Genomic DNA, 22,145 nt, shown 5'->3' with positions numbered 1-22,145 from the left:
GTAAATTACCCAGTAATTACACAGCTGATTACCACAATGATAGGAGGTGGGATGCATTGACATATCTACCCCAGAACATTAACATGGTAATGAATTTAGCAATAGAAATGATTGCTAACACGGAAACAACAAAGTTTGTTGTTTCCTTACCTGATAGGGGAGCCTGGAAGTACTGAGTATTTGGAGTAACCCTTCAGTCATGTTTACTTTTAATGGTTATGTAATGCTTCTCTCTTTTTTGTTTTGTTTTTTAAGGTGATAGAATTTTTAATCTGGTTGATAGTGGTACTGTGGCCTGGGCAGGGGTAAATTTGTGTTCTTTGCTAGCATTGGGATCATCCTTAGCTGCAAAATCCCCACTAACGTAGCAGGCTCTCTGGTTTGACATTCGTCTTATCTAGTAGAGGTGCGGAGGTATTGCCGTGGAGTGCCTGCTATATTAGTGGGGATTTTACAGCTAAGGATGATTGCTATGGCTAGCACAGAACACAAATTTACCCCTGCCCAGGCCACAGTACCACAATCAACCAGATTAAAAATTCTATCACCTTAAAAAAAAAAAAAAAAAAAAAAAAAAAAAAAAAAAAAAGAGAGAGAACCATTCCCTAATCATTATAAGTAAACATGACTGGAGGGTACTCCAAATACTCAGTACTTCCAGGCTCCCGTGACTCAACACCCTCCTGTCAGGGCAAGAAGAAAATAGGAAAGGAGACTTGCTCCCTACATTTCCTCCCCAAACACCACGCTACCTGCTGTAAATGGACCCAAGGTACTGCACGTGTCATAAACTGTCTCTATGTTGTGTAGATAATGTGAGGCGAAAACAGATATTGCATTTCCAGAAAGTCATTTGTAGACAAGAGGGATAAATTATGTCTGAATGCCAAAAAAGTGGTGAATGCCCTTGTTTCATGTGCTTTCACATACAAATGAGAAAAATTCACTCCCAACTAAGGAAAGTGCATCTGAGTGAGATCACTACGAAAGATTTCCAGGCCATTCTTCAAGAGAGGGCATGAAGGGTACTTTAATGAACACCACAGATTGTTCGAAAGACCACCACTTCCCTCTGTTCTGTGAAGGTAATATTTAAGTGCCCTCACAGGGCATAAAGTTCTTTCCTCCTCATCTGGGCCCAAATGATTAGACACTTGATGATAAAAGATCATGACCATGGTTGAGAGGGAGTCTCATTCTTTACTAAGAAACCCAATGAAAATGAACATATGTACTACATTTTCCTGGGAAAAACCATCTTTCCTGTCTAAAGCATGGACTTCACTAACATATTTTGCTGTTGCCAAACCAACTACAAAATGTCTTTCTGGTTAAACCTATTAAGGAGATAAAATGAATGGGTTCAATCTGCAAACCTGACAGCCATTTAAACACAATGTCTAAATTCCAGGATACCAAAGAAATTTTTTTATGATTAGTGGTATCAAAGGATTTAATATCTGACAAATCTTGATCCGAAGACAGATCTTTACCCGTGTCTGAATAGCAAGCTTAGCATGGCTGTGTATCCCTTAATAGTTAAAGTAGTTAACCTTCTAGACTTAAGGTATGACAAAATCTGCTATCTCCACTATAGAGATATTAGTAGAGGAGATATTGTGTCTTTTACACCACGAGCAAAAGATGGTCCATTTTACCTAATAAACTTTGTCTGAAGATTGTCTTCTGGACTTGGCAATAGCTTTTCAAGCTGATTTTGAAAAGCCCATCTTTTCAAGTAATTTCCTAACAGTTGTAGCCTGTTAGGACCAGAGTATACAATCCCTGATGGATCCACCTGAAGTGGGGTTGTCTGAGAGGCTGCAGTTTTTGAGGAAGTAACCTTGGGAAATCCGTTGGCAGCTTGAGGTCTGGAACCACTCCTTTGCTGGCCAAAAGGGGATATGAAAATCATTGAAACATTTCTGTGAGACCAAATCTTGTTTATTGCTAGTCTCATCATATTTAGGGGAGGTAAGGCATACGTTTCTTTATCTGACCAACCTTATAAGATTGGATACGTTGCCCATGCTCAAGGGTCCAGGACTGGCAAACAGAACAATGGGAGTCGATAGTTTTTGGATGTTGTTAAAAGGTTCAATACTGGTTTCCTCCACAGTCCAAAGGTCTAAAAAGACCAGTGGATCTAATGTCCACTCTGTAGGAGGGACTTGCTTCTAGCGGCTCACATCATCCCCCAGAACATTCAGTTCCCTTTGATAAATCTTGTTACTAACCTTCCACTACTTTGCACATAGAGAGAAAGAGTGGTTCCCCCTTACTCTGTGTGCAAGACAGGGCAGTCATGCTGTCTGAGTGGACTGTCACTGCCTTGTCAAAAACTTCCATGGCAAAGAATTGGGAGACCTGGATGTACCAAAATCAACTCTTTCAATTATGTGCCGTGATTTTTGCTACTGGGACCTAGTCCCAGGTACTTCAAGGGAGACACCCCCAACCTAGATCTGGTGCGTCTGAGAAGTCTATGTTGGGGCTCAAAGGAAGGAGAGACTTTCCCTCCATCCGCCTTCCTTCATAATTACCACCATAATACGTTCTATTTCGGGGTGATTGGAAAGATGAACGAATCTGTGAGATCTCTTATGTCCCAACTGGCCTTTATACAATACTAAAGAGGTCTCATATGTAATCTGTTTATGGTTATGAACTGCTCTATTGACATTAAGGTCCCTAAAAGGCTCATCCATTTGTTTGTAGAGCAGGATTTGAGCACTAAAAATCTCTCACTGTCTTCTGGCATGACTATTCGTTTCAGGGATGAAGACGCCTGATAACTCTGAGAGTCCATCAGAATTCCTAAATAAAGAATCCTCTGAGCAAGAACCAGATGGGATTTCTTTAGGTTAATGAGAAGCCCCAGTTTTTATAAAAAGGAGAGTTCTTCGAAGGTCCTCCGCACATTTCTGTTCCAACTAGGCTCAAAAGCCAATCGTCGAGGTGAGGGTTTTTCTGATTCCCATGAGATTTAGCCACTTTGAGAGGGAATCGAACATAAGGCTCTGAACTGGAAGACCCTGCCTTCAAAAACAGATCTGAGAAATTTCCTGGATCCCAGATGGATTGAAATGTGGAAATAGGCATTCAGCATATCGATGGACGTCATCCAATCTCCCTGGAGAATGGATGACATGACAGTTTGATTTGTTTCTATCTTGAATTTTGTCTTCTGTATGAAGATATTCAGAACACTGACATTTAGCATGAGTCTCCAGCCTCCTGAGGCCTTTGAAACTACAAACATTTGGTTGTAGAATCCCAGAGAATATATATCCCTTACCGCTTCTATTGCCCCTTCCTGACGAGGGCTGTGACTTCTGCTGAGAGAGCAGCAAACCTCTCTGTAAAGGGGATAGCATAACCCTCCTTTAGAACATTGATTATCCACAGCTCTGTTTTTTTTCTCTTCCTAAAACTCCCAGAAAAGGACCCTGGCTCCAACTTAAGTACAGAGGGCAGTCAGTTCATTCTCGGGCGGAAGTTCTTGATACTGACTTCTTAGTCCCTGAAACGAATAGTCATGCCAGAAGACAGTGAGAGATTTTTAGTGCTCAAATCCTGCTCTACAAACAAATGGATGAGCCTTTTAGGGACCTTAATGTCAATAGAGCAGTTCATAACCATAAACAGATTACATATGAGACCTCTTTAGTATTGTATAAAGGCCAGTTGGGACATAAGAGATCTCACAGATTCGTTCACCTTTCCAATCACCCCGAAATAGAACGTATTATGGTGGTAATTATGAAGGAAGGCGGATGGAGGGAAAGTCTCTCCTTCCTTTGAGCCCCAACATAGACTTCTCATATGCGCCAGATCTAGGTTGGGGCCATTTCCCTAGAGACCCATCCTTCCTTTGAGCCCCAACATAAACTTCTCAGACGCACCAGATCTAGGTTGGGGGTGTCTCCCTAGAAGTACCTGGGACTAGGTCCCAGTAGCAAAAATCACGGCACATAAATGAAAGAGTTGATTTTGGTACATCCAGGTCTCCAATTCTTTGCCATGGAAGTTTTTGACAAGGCAGTGACAGTCCACTCAGACAGCATGACTGCCCTGTCTTGCACACAGAGTAAGGTGGAGCGTGAAGGGAATCTGGTATACTAGATTGCGATCTAGAGAAGGGCCTTTACCTGCTACCTCAAAAGGGCTGTACTTGAAGAGGTGTTTTACAGAAGGAACTTTCTCCCTCGGGTGCCTAGAGGACTGTGCTAGATCTTGCATGCTTTTCTTAGGGTCAGTAGCTATACCCAGGACTGTCACCTGAGGAAACAAATGTTTGCGATCTACTGGTGAATACATACGAGCCACTCACTGACAAGATATGACTCCTTTTGATGTACATGAGCACCAAAGCTCTCTTTTCTTGACGATACCCATGGTGTCAAGTGAGGCTAACTTGAGGGAGCCATTCCTGATTCCCTTGTTATTACCAGGAGTACTGAACCAATCTGAAGCATAATCCTCATGCAAAACCAATGGATCCTTGATTTTGCAGGCCAAGGCACCAACCACCATATCTTGAAGCTCATTAACTCGAACGCCCTGAAGAGCCTTTTCAAAAGATGAGATAAGTCCAATGTGGAGAACATTACTCCTTTGCTTCCTTTTTTCTGCTTGGCAACCTTCCATTTCATTAAAGTTTTTCTTTGATGAAGACAAAACCATCTTAGGTAATCTTGTGGAGTCCGAGATATGGGGATCCATTAAAAATAAATAGAAGCTGGAAAAACATATCCTGGAAAAGTCATGAGCATGAACTTCAATAAAGAACCATATGTAGAGGTGGGAATTTCTTGATCTACTACATATTCATCCACAGAAGAAACTGGTAATAACGACACAAGTGCTGCAGTCTGAGGGGCCGAGGGAGCCTTCTTGAGTAGGCTCAGGTTACATTCCAGTTTATTCTGAATAGGGTTTTATGGGTGTCAGTCGTTGATGGAGCCTGAAGTTGAACAGGAGTCCTGACCAATGGAGAAGTCGAAAACTGCTGAACTAGTGAAACCAGGGAAGCAGGCATCCCTAGGCACTGAGAAAAGCAAGCTGCTCTGAGAGGCTCTTTGGGCTTCTTGCAAGGTACTGAGAGGATTGTGTCTCCACTGCTGCATGCCTCTTGGGCGGGTGTGACCTTTCTGAACGCGACAACAAATCATGAATATTCCCTGAGAGACCTTTCCAATGGCTTTTGGTTGCAGCATGGGATTCGTCAACAAGTTGAACTGAGGGGATGGCTGCCCATGGGCAGACCCCTCCAACCCCCCTTAGGCTTCCAGTTTGACTCCTCCCAGGTTTAGGGGAGTATGCCAGTGACCTTTGCCTGGGAGCATCGGGGGGACGAGGAGATGCCTCCTCCACTAACACTTGAGCCACCACTTCACTAGCAATATGCGCTCGAGCACTCAAAAGCACTAATTTTGTACATTAGAACTTTTAATTGAAGAGCCCAACTGGACCATGGGTTCTACTATCATTTTGAACCATAAGTCAACTCTTGATTCAAAGCTAGCAATGGGGTTGGGAGCAGAAGTGTTTGAGCCAGGCAAAGGAGGGGTAACTGTTAGAGGACTGTGAACAGGTGCAAGTCGTAGAAATAATAGAAACTTCAAAATCAGACTTCGTAACAATAGATTCATGGCCAGCTACTGACTTCATAGTTTCCACCATAGCAGTCGCTTTCCTAACTTTGTCTCTAGCCAATTTCTATTGCAGTCTCCCATTTCTTATCTGTATAGTCTACACATTCACTACACAGGCAGTCCCTGGTTATCAGCAGACTTGGTTAATGGCAATCTGATTTTATGGTGCCTGTCTAGCACCATAAAACCGGTGATTTACGGCGCCATAACATGCCTAAGAGAAGCGCCGTTAACTGTTATCAGTGCCATTAACTGAAACTTGACACCATAAGCCGCCAAGCTTCGGCTAATGGCTGTTTTTGCATAACAGTACCCCGCCGAGAACGGAACCCCCCCTCCCCCACCCCCGATAACCGGGGACTGCCTGTACCCGAGGTAAACAGAACATACCTGTCCCCTACAACCTGTAAAAGTTGAATGAGAACCGTAAGATTCTTTATTAAGTCTTGTATTATCTAAATCCGGAAGAAATTGAGTGACATGATTTAAAGTAAAAAAAAAGAAAAACAAATTCAAGAAAATAACCTTGTAATTTGCTACCAAATGTCTATAAAGACTCCTATCAGTATCTAAATTCACCAAAAAGGCTAACAATATTGGAATACTTCACCAAAGTTGATGAGAAACAACCAGTGAAGTATGAATTTTGGAATTTTAAGCTGCTGCAACAACCAATGTACTATAGGCATTAGCTAGCAGAAACAAACTGGGCTCCTTGCATTGTTCCTCTCTGTACCACCAAAGTGGGTGGGGCTCTTGTCACCTGCCCAAAACAATTAGCGCAACCTGCAAATTTCAACATTTTACCTGCCGAACGAGTGAAACTTTACCTATGTAATTACTGGGCATGTTACTTGTATAAAAAGTAAAATACAGCTTATCAACCTCTGGGTTTGGGACAGCCTCACACATGTCTAGACTTGAAAGGTCAACCCTCTTGCGCACAGGCCAAAAATATAAGCGTGTATGGTACACGACTTTTCCCCCAGCCCGAAAAAAATGCTCATGGAAAAGTTTTTGGATAAAATTCGATGTGTCCGAACAATAAGTGATATATGCTTCTATTTAGTGTTATTCTGTCGGCAAATGATTGAATTATTTCCTAAAGCAATCAGAACATCTTTACGAGGCTTAGAAATAATAAAAAGGATGTGATGAACATGAAATATTTAAGAAAAATCATAGATATTTCTTGGAAATAATCATGAAAAATATAATACTAATTAGGTTTGGGGAGTTTGTTTTATACCTAAATTGTGTAGAAATGTTTGATCTTTCATGTAGAAGCAATAATTTTCCTATAAATGTGTTTGCTAATGAGCTGTAATTGATTAAAAAATGCTATTTTTTTTACAGAGTGCAATTTTCTGATTTTCCAACCTACTTGCGTTGACGTTTTGTATTGTAGCTGAGTACGCTAGTGGCATCAAGTTTGCATTTTTTTCAGATTCTTCATCTGTCGACCCAATGGTGTCAACTACATTTTCTGTGATTGACGAGTTTCTTCCCCCCCCCCCGAAAATAACTTACATATGACATACCCGGCGCGTCATCTGTGCACCTACAGGAAAAAATTCATTGACGCGCTACGTGTCATCAGATCACGAGAGGGTTAAGTAACTATTTAATTTAATACTAATATATTATCCAGTGACAGATATGCACAGCTATCATTCTTAATGACCAACAAGTGCTCACACCACATTTCAGTCATAAATATGGTAAAAAAATAAGCACAATCTAATTTTACATACATGTGAGTGCTAACTAAACATAAATACAAACTTGTAATATGCATAATTTACAAAATCCTCCATAAATATTCATGCTGCTTGATGTTGTACCAATAACATATGAAAAATTAAATCACTGTCTATAAAATTATTTTGAGTTATGCTAACAATAAACCTCCCCTATGAATCTACAATCATACTATACTGATACAAATCTAAACTGGAGGCTTGGATGGGGTTGACAGTTAGCCACACCCGACCAATATTCCAATCTATGACTGGAATGTTTTGCGAGATTGAATATGTAACCTCTTTACATTCCATAGGAATATCCTTAATATTTTCTTTATCAAGATTATCTCAAGTCAGTTCAGATGGGGATGGTAGGTTTATATGGGCAATAAACTACTGTAGTCACAGTCACCCTGACATGAAAAAACATGACATTCTTCAAGTAACTCCAGACAGGCTGAATAAATAATTATTACAATTTTTTAATTAACTTATATTTTTCATAGCCAACAAACCTGCAGTATTAACATTAGGATAAATCTTCTGGTGCCAGCTGGAAACCAGTAAAATACAATAAGAATTGTTTATGCAAGGAATTGGTGGCATCTAGCATCTTTCAGCCCAGGGTTAACTGAAAGAGGAGTAGCTAGAAGCGGGCATAAAATGTTAAGACCGCAGTTTGTTAGCTATGAAAAATAAAAACTAATTTAAAATTTGTCACTTGTTCATACGCGGAACAAACCTGGGTCTTAACATTAAACTCACTCTTAGTAGCAGTTAAGAGAATCTTCAACTGACTATGGAGGTTTGGCACACCAGGTCAAAATTATGCCTCTGAACTGTTAGATATATGTGTATCTAACATTCAGACTAAACTGGGCTACAATACAATGAACAGATTCATTGCATAGGATTAAGTCAGAGCTATATCTGATCAGATAACTGATAAAAAAAGATACAAAATTGTCTTGCTAGGGGCACTGGATGAGCTACACAACTTGTTGAGCAGCCATCACCAGACCTGAAAAAAAAGTGTCCAAGGACTTGTGGACAATGTCCTTCTGGTATAGAGGTGAAAATGATTTGGCGAAGCCAGGAACCAGCAATCAAAATCCTATGAACAAACAAGTTCTTTTTGAATACCAAGGAGGATATTAGTCCTCTCATGTTGTGTGCTCTTGCATGCACAATATTGGCATTAGAAGTTGATGATGAGGAACAGGCATGCTTAATCATTTCACATAGCCAAAACAAAATGCTATTCTTGGACACATCTTTCTTGACCCAGCTTGTGCTAACAAAAAGTCTTTGGCACACCAGTCAGAGTTGTCGAGTCATTTTTCGATACTACATAGTGCTCTGATAGGACAAAGGAGTAATTCACCTGGAACATTGTCAATAAAATTCCCAAGGGAAGGAATGGAAAAGGAGGCAGATCTGTCATCATGAACCGCAGGATTTTTAGTTTGAGCAACATATTCCAAGACAAATTAGAAGGCTACAAACCCTTCCCCCAACAACTGGTATGTTTTACATCAAAAGCCAGGCCATGGAGTTCGCCAACTCTCTTCGATGAAGCCAAAGCTAGCAGGAAAACTGTCTTGAGGGTCTAGTCCCTGTCCAATGACTGCTGTCATGGTTCGTATGGGGCTTCAGTGAGACTACTTAACACCCGAGCCAGATTCCAGGTAGGAGGTTTGAGTTCTCTAGGAGAAAAACTGTCAGGTTCACAACTTTCAGATGAAGAACCAATCCCAAGGCAGCCCTGTAGCCCTTAATACCAGAAACAGAATGGTGATTTTCAGTTCTGAGGAAGATCAGGAAATCAGCTATCTGCTGAACAAGTTCCAAGTGGAGATGAATCCCATCGAAGACACCAATCACAGTGGATGGCCCATTTTCCCTGGTACACAGCTGAAGATCTTTTGAGGTAGCCACAGATCTGAGTTGCTGCTCTGCAAGAAAAGCCTCTCGCTCACAGGTGATATTGGATAGTCTCCAGCCGTAAAGAGACAGGGATCCTACCGATTGATGGTACCAATTGACAGTATCTCTCTACATGAGGTTGACAGAGGATATTGTGCCAAGGGGATACTTCTCTTGGGACCACTATGAGGAGAGATAGCAGATCTGGAAACCACTCTGCTTGGGGCCAAAAAGGAGCTACTAGGTTCCCTCTTGAGACTCTGGTAAACCATTAATCTGTTCAGGACAAGATGGATCAGGCCAGGGGGGGGGGGGGGGGGGGGGGGGGGGGGGGGGGGGGGGGGGGGGGGGGGGGGGGGGGGGGGGAAGGGGGGGGGTGGGGGGGGGGGGCGCACATGTCCAGGTTGTCCCAATAATGTTGAAGGGTGTCTTCTTCTACAATTGCCAAAAAAAAAAAAAAAAAAAAAAAAAAAAAAAAAAAAAAAAAAAAAAAAAACAAAAAAAAAAAAAAAAAAAAAAAAAAAAAAAAAAAACAAAAAAAAAAAAAAAAAAAAAAAAAAAAAATAGAACACTGAACAATAGACCTCTAGCTTCCTGTTGAACCTTGTTGCAAAGAGGTCTATTATTGGTCTCAAAAAAAAAAAAAAAAAAAAAAAAAAAAATTGCAATCTCCTGATGCAAAGACCATTCTGTCCTTAGAACCTATCCCAGATGACTTAGCTTGTTGACCACTACATTCTTTTTCCCTGTCATCGCATTTCAACCAGCTTTCTGGAACGGATTAGACAAGGGAGGAGAAATTTGAATGACCTGAAATAAAGACCTTCTGAAATAGTTATCCTGGCCCGAAATCAAGGAATTTGCATGATTTAGGGCTGAGTCTGCATGACTAGAGCATGGTAACTCAAGAGATGTTTTAAAGTCCTTCCTCAGTCCCAGCAGGACTGGGGTTCTATACCTGTCTGGGCGATTGCAGGAGGAGTCACAGTCTTCTTACAAAGATTACTGAACTTGCAAATGAGATCAATAACCTCTGCATAAGAAAAAAGAAACTCTTGATTCTCCAAATCATCTGTGTCCTGGACACAAGCATCCCTGTCTTCCTCCTTCAAAGGATCTGCAGGGTTCAGTACTGAAAGCATAGGATCCTGCAGGGTTCAGTATTGAAAGCATAGGATCTATCAGGCCATAACACTCTTGCAGGAGCATGAATGCCTGAAGTGGAGGAAAGAGAGAGGTCTTGATCACTGACTTGAGACACAGAAGTGCATCATCCCAAAGCCAGGAAAAGTCACGTCCCCTCAAACATGAGAAAGCGAACGTCGGCTGTGCTCTCCTAGAAGATCACGATGTGGAACATTGTCAAAGTGAAGAATGGCTGGGTTTTGGGATTGCATCATAAAAACCAAAACACACTCGCATAAAAACACAATCAAGAGAACACAGGTAAAGGTAAAATCTGACTTTAAGGAGGAGAGAGCGTAAGAGAGATTCTCTGAAAGGCAGTAGAAGAAAAACTAATACATCGGGAGGTTGAAACTGGGTCACTGGCCTCCGTCTACCTCTATCTCTGTGACAGAAGCCAGATGCCACCAATTCATTGCATAAACAATTCTTATTTTTTGCCAGCTTCCAGCTGATGCCAGATCTGTCCTAAAGTTAAGACCCAGGTTTGTTCTGCATATGGAAAATTATAGTTTTGCATTATTTCAATAGAACAATCAAGGACTCATAATTTACATTGCTGGAGCAATTTGCTTGCAAATACTAGACAATGCAATTACAACAAAGGGTAAAACATACAAAACTGCAAAGATAAAAGCTAGATATAACAACACAAAACAACACTGATTGAATGCAATCACATCCAAAAGAAATAAGGGCAGACATTACCGAATACACTCGCGTAACAAGCGATCTTGCATATCATGCGACCCCCAAATTTTTACCCTTAAAAAATTATTTTATCACATCTCACATATCATTTGAGTTAAATTTACGAGACCAAATAATAATAGGCTAACCTCTTTTCCTCCTCTTTATCTATTCCTTTTTAGTTAGGCTAACCCCTTTTCCTCTATCTCTTAATCTATCCCATCTTCTCATTAAGTTTAAAACAGTAAAACAGAATGCTAAAAGTATACATAGTTAGTAATAATGTATTTATTTTGAAAATGCATAAAGCCAAAAACAGCTGATTTGCTATGAAAAACCAATACCATAACAACAGCCTTTTTGCTCACATTTTAAACATTGTACGATAGTAAAAAATTACCATAGTTATATTTCATATGACGTTAAGGAGAATAAGACTGATATATTTTTACATTACTATATCCTTACTCGATATGGATAAAATATCAGCAAGGGTATATACTGCTAAATTTAATCTAAGTTTTAGCTGAAGTTGAGGAGAAAATGTTGATCTGCTAACGACTATTATCATGCATCGGCAATGTGGATGAAACTACCGCAAACTTCTGTATAATACAATCAAACTCGACCGTAAACAAAATTTGAGAGAAATGTGTTTTAATCAAAACATTAGGCATGAAAGAAAACATTTCACTGTTTTTACTCCAATAAAAGATAAATATGTAAAGCTCCTAGTATTCTGATGAGATAAAGTGAAAATATCAAACAGAATCTGTTGATTTTTGTTTACGTAATAAACATGCCCTCAGCGTCATCTACTAACGAAAAAAATATATAAATTTCGTTCACAAACAATACGTTTCTAGTGATTATTACATACTCGAATTTTATATCTCATGTAAATTGTGACCCCCTAAAATTAGCTCCAAAATTAGGATTTCAAAAGTAGCATGATATGCGAGCATATACGGTATATTATATTTATATAAGTGAATTCATTTGTAACTGGGCTCAATTCCTCCCTCAGTAATTTCCCTTCACATTAATGTTCAACTTGTATGTATGTATAAATACATAAAACAATACATTTTATATTGTATATCTACGTGTTATCAAACTATTTGCAAACCTTTTCAAAAAGTCAAACAGAATTCTAGGAATTGCTGCTTCCTCTTATTAGGTATTATGATTAGAAACCAGGCAAACAATAATTATAACCATATAATTTTATTACTATTACTACTATCATATTGTCAAAGAATCAATAATCACTTGAACCATTCCTATTCAATTAATAATAAATATTGAGCTTGGAATAAATTTAAATACCAAATATGATATCCAAACCATCTTACAGAAACCTTACCCTGGTGATTAATAAGAATGACAGGATTTTAGTATTCCAAGGGAATACTGATTTAGCAGCATTGCATTCCACCTAGGTCACCCAGCAGTTATTACTTGAGATTTGTTGAAGTAAAGTCAACTAAATTGTAATCCTTAAAGACTATAAAGATTAGAGACATTAAAGAAATTCAACCATAAATTAGTTTACTGCCATGAAGAAGCAGTTTAAGTCTTAACAAAAGAATTTATTACCTTAGGAGGGTGAAGAAGAATATTATGAAGACTGGGTAGTCGTTTAGCAATTGTTCTGGCAACTACATTTTTCCGTCCTTCACTTGAATCACTATCACTGGACTCAACAGAAGTGGACTGCTGCAACCTAGAAAATGTTCAAGGATCTCAAGAATAATTGTTGACACACTGAAGGTATTTAGCCCACATTCTATCCACTAAGCTTTTTATTATGAGACAACAGTTCACAAACCTAAAGTCACAGGCCAAGTGCAAGGCAATACAATGTACAGGCAGTCCCCCGGTTATCGGCAGACTTGGTTAATGGCGATCTGGTTAATGGCGATCTGGTTTTATGGTGCTTGTCTATGACCGTAAAATCGGCGATTTATGGTGCCATAACGGGCCCAAGTTTCAGTTACCGGCGCCATAAGGTGCCGAAAATAAGTTTTATGGCACCATAACATAGCTAACAGAGGCACCATTAACGCCATCATGGCACCATAAATCGTCGAGTTTCGGTTAATGATGGTTTTCGCTTATCAGCACCCCACATAGAACGGAACGCCCGCTCATAACCGGAGACTGCCTGTACCTGATGATCGCTGGGTATCATATAGGCCCGTGTATAAGGCAACTTGGCATATAAGACGAACCCCCATTTTTCATGTAAAATTGTAGGTTTAGAGATATGTTTGCCGTAACAGACAAAACCTAATTTCTCAAAGTACATAACTGAATCAGCTTATGTAAGTTAGTTGGTACATAAATAAAACCAATAATTATTGGAATTACCGTAACAAAAAAATAAAATTGGTATCTCCACAATTTTAAAATGTTCGACAAAGCTAATAATTAAAAAAATACTTATGTATTCGCTAGGGAAAAATATATGGTAAACATCACAACAAATGTTCAATGCCTGTGACGTCACTGTCAGCGGATCAATACCCGTTGGCCATGAAAATATTTCTTTAAAATTGGATTGAATCTTGATATTAAGGATAACCGGGGGAGAACCACAGATATCACAAAACACTAGTTTGATTATAAAGTACCGTCAAGGAAATATCGGCATTTAGTAAACAGCAGGCCTTGAAAGTCGAGCACAACTTGGACAATAAATAACGAGCAGACTGCAAAAGTTTTCGAGGCAAAAGCACCATCTGAAACTGGCAAAAATACACATGTATGTACTTCACTTATTTACTACATTTATAAATAAGTACCAGTAATTTTTTAGCCCAGCTATGATAATTTACAAACGAAACGTATCTTTGAATTTAGTTCCATTCAGTAACTAAAGACATTCACTACATCGGTTAAACGAAATCAGAATGTAAATGGCCTATCGCTCTTTTCATATTACAGTCAACCCCCCCTATTCGAGGACTCACCTTTTCACGGATTTTTCAATGAACCGTATATAACCTATTACATTTGTGGGAAATTCGCCGGGAAATTCGCCTATTCGCGATATTTTTCACTGTGAAATATTCACAAATTACTGTTCTTTCATATCATTTTCATGCCTAAATGTACTTTTTGGATTAAAACTAATAAAATATGGGGCATAAGCATTTTTAGAGGGGTTTTAAGTATTCACAGATTTTAGCTATTCATGGGGTGGGGGTTGGTGGTGGTGGTCTGGTACACATCATCCGCGAATACGGGGTTCTACGGTATATAATACGATTACATCGGTAAAACGAAACCATAATGTAAATGGTCGATCACTCTTTTCATATTACAGCCAACCCCCCCATTCGAGGACTCGCCATTCGGGGATTCACCTATTCATGGATTTTTCTATGAACCGTATATAACCCATTACAGCAGTACCCGGCTTACGACAGGTTTGGCTTACAACATTCCATGGTTACAACGCTTTTCAATTATATTCATCAGAAATTATTTCCAGGTTTAAGGCACATGTTTCAGGGGTTACGCCACTTACGATGCTGTTCTGGTGGAAGAAATATGACTCCAAAAATGCAAAATAATAGATATTTGAAGGCTTTTTGATGAAAAATGCAATAAATATGCAGTTTACATAGCTTTTAATACACCCAAAAAATTAAAAGTAAGGTTTTCTTAGGATTTTTCATGATTTTCCAGCTTACGACAATTTTCGGCTTACAACACATCTCAAGAACAGAACCACTGTTATAAGCCGGGGACTGCCTGTATTTCCGGAAAATTTGCCTATTTGCGGTATTTTTCACTGAGAAATGTTCACAAATTACTGTACTTTCATATCATTTTCATGAATAAATGTACTTTTTGGATTAAAACTAATAAAATATTGGGTATAGGTAAGCATTTTTAGAGGAGTTCCAAGTATTCGCGGATTTTAGCTATTCATGGGGCGGGGGGTTGGTGGTGGTGGTCTGGTACACATCCTCTGCAAATACGAGGGTCTACTGTATATAATATGATAATATGGTAATAATAAACATGCAATGATTAGATACAGTAAAACAACAGCTTTATTAAAAGTATCATCTCTCTCTCTCTCTCTCTCTCTCTCTCTCTCTCTCTCTCTCTCTCTCTCTCTCAACAACAAGTAAAACATTTTTGCTCATTCTTCATGCAATGCAGATCCAAAGAAAGAATCCCTGTAAATTGAAGCTGCAGGTTACAGCAGGCGAAAGTTATATCCGGAACTGGCGAAATCACACTTGATGCTTATCCGCATAATCAAGTATTCTGCACGTTTTAAATACAATTTTGTTAATTTACCAGAAAAAGTATCTCCGAATTACATCCCTTCTAGCAGCTAATGGCAATGAAAATATAGATAGTACTCAACCATCTGAGATTTTGAGAATGTAAACAAGATTCAAATCCAAATGGCGTACGATGACAATGTTTACATTCTGTAATACGTTTAACTTTTACAAATGATAATTTTTTCAAAAAATATATAGCTTTAAAGAGCTTTTAGGTTTTAAGGATAGAGATTGTACATCTGTAACAAGGTGAGAGCCTGCTCATACTAACATCTAATTATGGTAATTATCCATGGTAATTATGGTTATTTTGTTGACAGTATCAACAGCGTTCCCCCGGTAGGGGGATGCGTACCAGAATCCCCCGCAAATAGCTAGATTCTGCGAATAGTTGAAACCCCTTTAAAAATGCTTAAAACTGCCTATTTTGTTAGTTAAAACTCAAGAAATACCCACAGAAAATGTTTATTCATGGTTTCTCAATAGTTTTATTGCAAAAAGTGCATTTTATAGAGAGAAAAAAAAAGGGAGGGGGGGGGGGAGAATTTTAACACAGTGAACATGCAAATTTCTTAGGAATAATGGGTAGATATGGTTGATAGAGAAATCCGCAAATACGTGAGACCATGAATGTCGAGAACGCGAATATAAATTTTCATTTAATCATTTCAACTTGATAGCACTTTTATTATATATTTTTCTCTTAACAATGCTAAAATAATTGCTTTTGTATTTAAAGTGACACCTCTTTATTTCTAACTGCTTGTTGGAGAACCTCTTACTGCCTGAAACTACCCTACTCAGGTGACAGCCTACTTTTCTTTGAGCCAAGGAGGGTAGAGAGAGTCCAGTTCAGCTCTGAATATCTTAAACAATAGCAAGTGGAAGCCTAGAACATTATTTTTCAACTATATTCTTCACTCGCAATGGAACATTAATTGCCTAATTCAAGCTGCAGTAGCCTCAAGCCATTGCCTCCCAATGACAGACGTCAAATACCAAATAATCACCAATGGATTTATTACAGCAGTTCAAGGATGGAAAGTCTTGAGGTATGTCACTTTCACTACGGCACCGTGATTTCGTGGCTTCAAGGTTTTCCCTAAGATTTGTTAAACAATCTATTCCTTGCATTCAGCCCTTATAAAAAATAAAGCTCACTAATTCAATGAATGCCCCAACGAAAGCAATAATTTTAAATTGCTTCTTAACATTATAACCGTATAAGCTTTTGTAGAATATGACTCAGCTCCCGTAAAATTTATATTTGAGATTATACTTTACCCTATATGTATAAGCCTGCAGCCATACTCATATTCATATTCAGCAGTTTCATTTTGGCTACTACAAAGTTCCTCTTATTTTTCGTAAGATATATTTTTGCCATAATCACTTATATGGATATTTAAATTATTCCAGTGTGACTAGCTTTTGCCGTCATAACTTCATTTCAGATTGTCTTTGTGTTTTCAATAATATTAATTCCCATACTTTTCATGGTTTTTAGTGATAGGGACAGAATTAGGGAGGTTTGGGAGATCTGGTGCCCGCAGTCTTCCTTGATTTAATAGACTCCAATCCATGTAACAATCAAGTAATTATCTATACAACTACCATCAGGACATTCATTACTATGTAACTTAATAAATTAGTTTTAGAGTTTAGTCCATGTACGTATTCATTCTCCTCCCTAGGATTTCTGTTCAAGGATCCACTGTAAATCCTTACTCCTAGAGTTTGAACACTAAATATGATGCTAATGATGCTCCCTAAGCATTAAGCAAACATTTAAACAAAATTAAAGTTACAGTAACTTCATTTAAAAGTTAGCTTGATGTATTACACTTAAAAAAATAAAAAAATGATATTGTTATGATACAATAAAGTTTCATACATACTTACCTGGCAGATATATACGATTAATGGCCCACCCAGCCTCCCCGCAGGAGACAGGTGGAAGAGAGAAAATATGATAGAAAACGGGAATGGTTCCTAATCCTGCCACCCAGGGCAGGACGGTAGATCACCTGACCTACCTGCAGCGTGTGCCGCGAAATTTGAATTTCTGTCGGGGACGACGGAGTCTTAGCTATGTATATATCTGCCAGGTAAGTATGTATGAAACTTTATTGTATCATAACAATATCATTTTCATAAAATCAACTTACCTGTCAGATATATACATAGCTGATTGACACCCTTTGGTGGAGGGTAAGAGACAGCTAACATGGAATAGACAGGTAAACAACATATGTTGTAGGTATAAATAAACCTTGGTTCCTATCTGATAGGTGGTAGACTTCATATGGCTGTTGCCAAGGAGTCTGCATCACCTCAAGAAACTTTTGCGAGATATGTGATCTGTGGCCAAGAGTTCTTGTGGGTCTGCCGATGGGGTCTTATCCACTTACTCGGCAGAGCCTAAAAGGTACTTGTCAATGGGTGCTAATCCACTTATATGACAATACACATATGCCTATTGGCATAACTAAGGAGCGCAACACCGATCCCGATCACCTGATCCTAACACGAGGGTTCGCGCTCAAATTGAAGAGAGTTATCCCCACACTTCTTTCAAAAACCCCAATAATTTCGCTAAGTTAAATAACTTTAACTCAAAGTTAAGGATCAGTGTCGGCTCCTTATCTCAGTAACGTATCCACAGAAACGTATAAACCAAAAGAGAAGGATCTCTCGTAGGTTAACTTGACATCCTTTGTGTAATGAGAAGTCAACACAGAGTTGCCTCTACCGTACAACACAGCTAATATGTCTTATATGACATATTGTTGTGTAAAGAACAAGAATTTGCAAAAGCGCGCACTTCCTGCGCTTTTAATTCTCAGCTGTTTGAAGGAATCAAGTCACTTATGAAGTGCTTAGGAGATCTCCATGTTTCAAAGAAGACCAGGGCTTTCTTGAAATGGATCTCTCCCGTCTGAAGCCTGAAGCCTGGCAGGAACCTCGCGCCTGGCTGGTGCTTCGCTCTTGGTTGGAGCCTAGTGCTTGTCTGGTACCTTTCGCTTGACTAGCGCCTCGCATCTGGTTGACGCCTCGCACCTTAGCTGGAGATTCGCGCCTAGAGCCTGGCATCTCGCGCCAGGTTGGCGCTTTGTACCTGCCTGGCGCCTCGCGCCTGGAGCTTCGCGGCTGGCTCGTACCTCGCGCCTGCCTGGCGCCTCGCGCCTGGTTGGCTCCTCCCCACTTGCCGGAGCTTCGAGCTTGGTAGAGTCTCGAGGATGTCCGGCAATGTCCACATCGGACACTCTTATCTGTCCGCTATGTTCGCATCTAGCGCATCTGTGTCAGGTTGTAGGCCCGGTCTTTCTCCTCATCAGACAATGACAGTGTTCTTGGGGCTGTCTGCCTCTGGCGTTTTTTACGCCTGTTTTAGCATAAGGCTCCTGGTTGGCGCTACATTGTCCGAAAGTCCTGAACATCCACAATAGTAAATCACAAGACTGGAGAAGGGTGGAAGGAATTCTTCCACTTTGAGCTTTGGCCTCTCTGGCAAGGGGAGGTGATTGTAGTCAGCTACATCCAGTATACGATAGGATATCTAACAGTACGAGAGATAAGAGTCTTCCTCCAAGGAGGATCCTTCTTGAGTACTTCCCTTGCTCACGAGATCTCTTCTTACCTGTTGAAGGGGTTTCTCGTTGCAGAATCTTCCCTATCCTTGTCCGAAGGAAGGGAAGAAGCCTGGAAGTCGAAGGAGACTCCGAGCTGAAATTGGGAGGACTCCTGATTTGTCTAGCTCTTTATTGTATCCTCTGAACACCTTCTGGGAAGCATTTCGAGCCGTCATCGCATTCCAAAGACTCTGTAGGCAAACGTTTGAACCATTCTACTGTAGATGAAAACGTAAGTACCCTGCCTGGACAACGAAACCTCTATCTGAAAACATTGAATCAGGAATAGGGAGTTTTAGTTCTTTTGCCAGACATACTATGCTGGCAAGAACCCATTGCCTAGTCTCCATAGAATCTGATGCGAGATTCCAATGCTCAAAAAAAAAATTCACGTGTCTTCTTGGTCGTTTAGGACCAAGAGAAACAAAGAATTCCCTCATAAAAATTTCTCAAAGAAGTTTGATGAGGAGCAGTTCCATCTTGTCAGAACATGGAATCTGTGGCCACAAAAAAGATCCCATTAGAAGTACATGATATCCTACTCTTGTCATATTGAGGTATCATATAAGATCCCGAAGATCTTAATCCTCTGCTATCTCCAATTCCCTTTGTAGAGACAGAGTATAGCCTTTTACTGCATTCTTTGATAGCAGACATATACAAAGTTGATTCTTCCCTCTGAAAGGGAAGAAAAAACCGCTATGTGGTTCACAGAGGTATCGGAAGAGGACAGCTTCCTCATTCCCTCTAGCACGATCTGCAGCAATTCTATGTCTTGGCCATGACTACTGTCATTTACCTTAAAAAATCCTCTCATTCATGTCCACTTCTGGTCAGTCTGCATGCAGACAGACTCAGAGTGGAGAGGTTGTTAAGGTCCATTTATAATAGATGCTGATAGAATATCCAGACTCTCTTGGAAAAAACTTCCAAAACATGTTGTGAGAAGAACGTGACCTCTGTGAATCCAACCTCTCTAAGGCCAAAATGAGGCATAAAGTATTATCCTCTCTTCTTTTATGCCCTTTATTTTAAATTCTGCAAAGAATTTATATTTAGGGGAAAAAAGACTAAAGTTTATTCCCCTTTCTAAAAAAAAATAAAGATGGCGTATATTGCTACCTCTCTTGGTTCGAGGAAAAGGAAGCAGTCTATAGGAAGCCTGTTCGTCTTCTACCTTGCTAAGAGATCTATGAAGAAGACTTTCCGCAGGTTCTCACAACTCTTTCCAATAAATGTTAGACATGTTAACAGTTATTATCGTCGATCAAGAAGATTCTCTTTGTTAACGCGAACAGGAGCGAAAAAAGAGATTCTCAATGCTCTTTGCGATATCAGAGAGTCGTGAAATTGGCCCAAGTGATTAAATGGGTAACGAAATCAGGAACAATCTTGCCGTTACCGAGCCTGGTGTCCGAGAGGCTACTGGACTCTTAGGTTAATAACTCGCTAAAACGAGAAAATCTTGGATGGTGCTCTTGGCTCACTGCGCCAGGCTGGCGCTTCTGGCGCAGGCGCATTGCGCCAGGTTGGCGCTTATAGCGCTTTGTGCCAGGCTGGCGCTTCCTTCTAATTCTTTTTAGGTTATGTGCCAGAACACCTGTGCCTTTATGGTACCCGACATCCTTTCACATGTTAATTCCGTTCTTAGTAGGAAAAAACTTTATATACGTAGTATAGTCCATTCAGGGAAACAAGTTCTGCCACAAAGAGAATGTTTCCCATCCGACTCATCCATCTTCTTCTGAGCAGGTACTCTAATAAGCCATGCTTTCGTAAGCCTGAGAGCATTATATAATATAATGTTCTGCTGCGATAGAATCCTTTAATAATGTTACCTACGGTAAACAGCATTGAAAGGTTGTAATATCTCTCTTATTGAAAGCTTCTTAGCAAAAGGCATACAATATTTTATTTATGTTAGCTTAACTATCCCCTCAATCCGAGGCTAAGACCGCGATTGTAGGGGAGAGATACGGATTGTTATTCCATCCCGCAGGAGAGAGAGATGAACCCGACTGCTCATGACCGACACCTACATGGTACTGCGTTGGTCTCAGGCTCTCAGCGAAAGCAGTCTCTGTTAGCCGTCTGGCCTTACTCTTCCAGAGTTGCCAACTACTCCATTTAATAAAGGAATCTTATAAAATTATTATCAAACTTCAGGAAGTTCTTATTAAAGCATATTTAAGCGAAACAAGACTTTGATAAATCTAGAAGCTAAGTAGGTGTTGTCTTAACAATCCCTTTAAGCGTAGTCCTTCCTAGGAAAGTCGTAGAAGGATACTGGTAATTGAGTTGCACAGCAAACAAGTAACTACAGTATGTGTTTATGATTTGACCGTATCGTATTCTCATACAGCAGATACTCTACTACCTTCTACTATCTTCATTCTTTTCGTTAATAGAACGATAGAAAGAGTATATATATATCCTTAAGGAAGGAAGTTAATCCAGGAACTCTTTAAATCTTCGTGATTTCCTCATAAATCGCGGAAGAGACAGAATTCCTCTTCATCACTAGGGTTTACGGAAGGAAGTAGATATTTCCTATCCGCCATCATACCCAAACGTCGATGAGATTCTTATTAAGAAAAACTCCCAAAGCTCTTGCCTCCTCAAAACGAGGGAAGAGCATGGATGAAGGAGAGAGTCTGCATTGAGAGGAACTGCCTAACACAGGAGTCTTCTGAATAATGAAAAGGGGCTTCTCTTAGTATCAGAATCCTTCTGACAAAAGCACCGGCCGCCTGTGCAACATCTTGCACATTTGCCAGGGGAAAGTTGCTCAAGTTAAAAAACTCAAAGAGGAGCCTCGCGACTGACCTCTCTCTCAAATGAAGATTTTGGAATATTCTGGCGCCTGGCGCCTGGATCCTTGCGCCTAGCACCTGGCGTCTGGATAGTTCTGCGCGCCTGGAATGTTCCGCACGCTAGAAAGGAGACTCGCTCCTGGAACGTTCCGCTTGCGTGGAAGGTCCCGTGCGCCCTGATAGTTCC

At 39.9% G+C, this 22,145-nt stretch overlaps 1 protein-coding gene across 10 annotated transcripts in view; it reads right to left on the bottom strand.

The window, feature by feature from the left end:
- Positions 1-22,145, bottom strand: part of LOC135219538 (serine/threonine-protein phosphatase 6 regulatory subunit 3-like) — a 449,492-nt gene that overhangs the window by 170,450 nt on the left and 256,897 nt on the right. For all 10 annotated transcript variants that reach the window (XM_064256386.1, XM_064256382.1, XM_064256381.1 and 7 more), the window contains exon 9: positions 12,803-12,929. In XM_064256386.1, the coding sequence (XP_064112456.1) occupies positions 12,803-12,929 (127 nt within the window). The remainder of the gene's footprint in view (positions 1-12,802; positions 12,930-22,145) is intronic.

The sequence above is a fragment of the Macrobrachium nipponense genome, chromosome 1 (genome assembly GCF_015104395.2).
Source record: "Macrobrachium nipponense isolate FS-2020 chromosome 1, ASM1510439v2, whole genome shotgun sequence".
In the NCBI taxonomy this organism is placed as follows: Eukaryota; Metazoa; Arthropoda; class Malacostraca; order Decapoda; family Palaemonidae; genus Macrobrachium; species Macrobrachium nipponense.
Note: the sequence above shows the minus strand (reverse complement) of the source record. Positions and strands in the feature narration are given on the sequence as shown.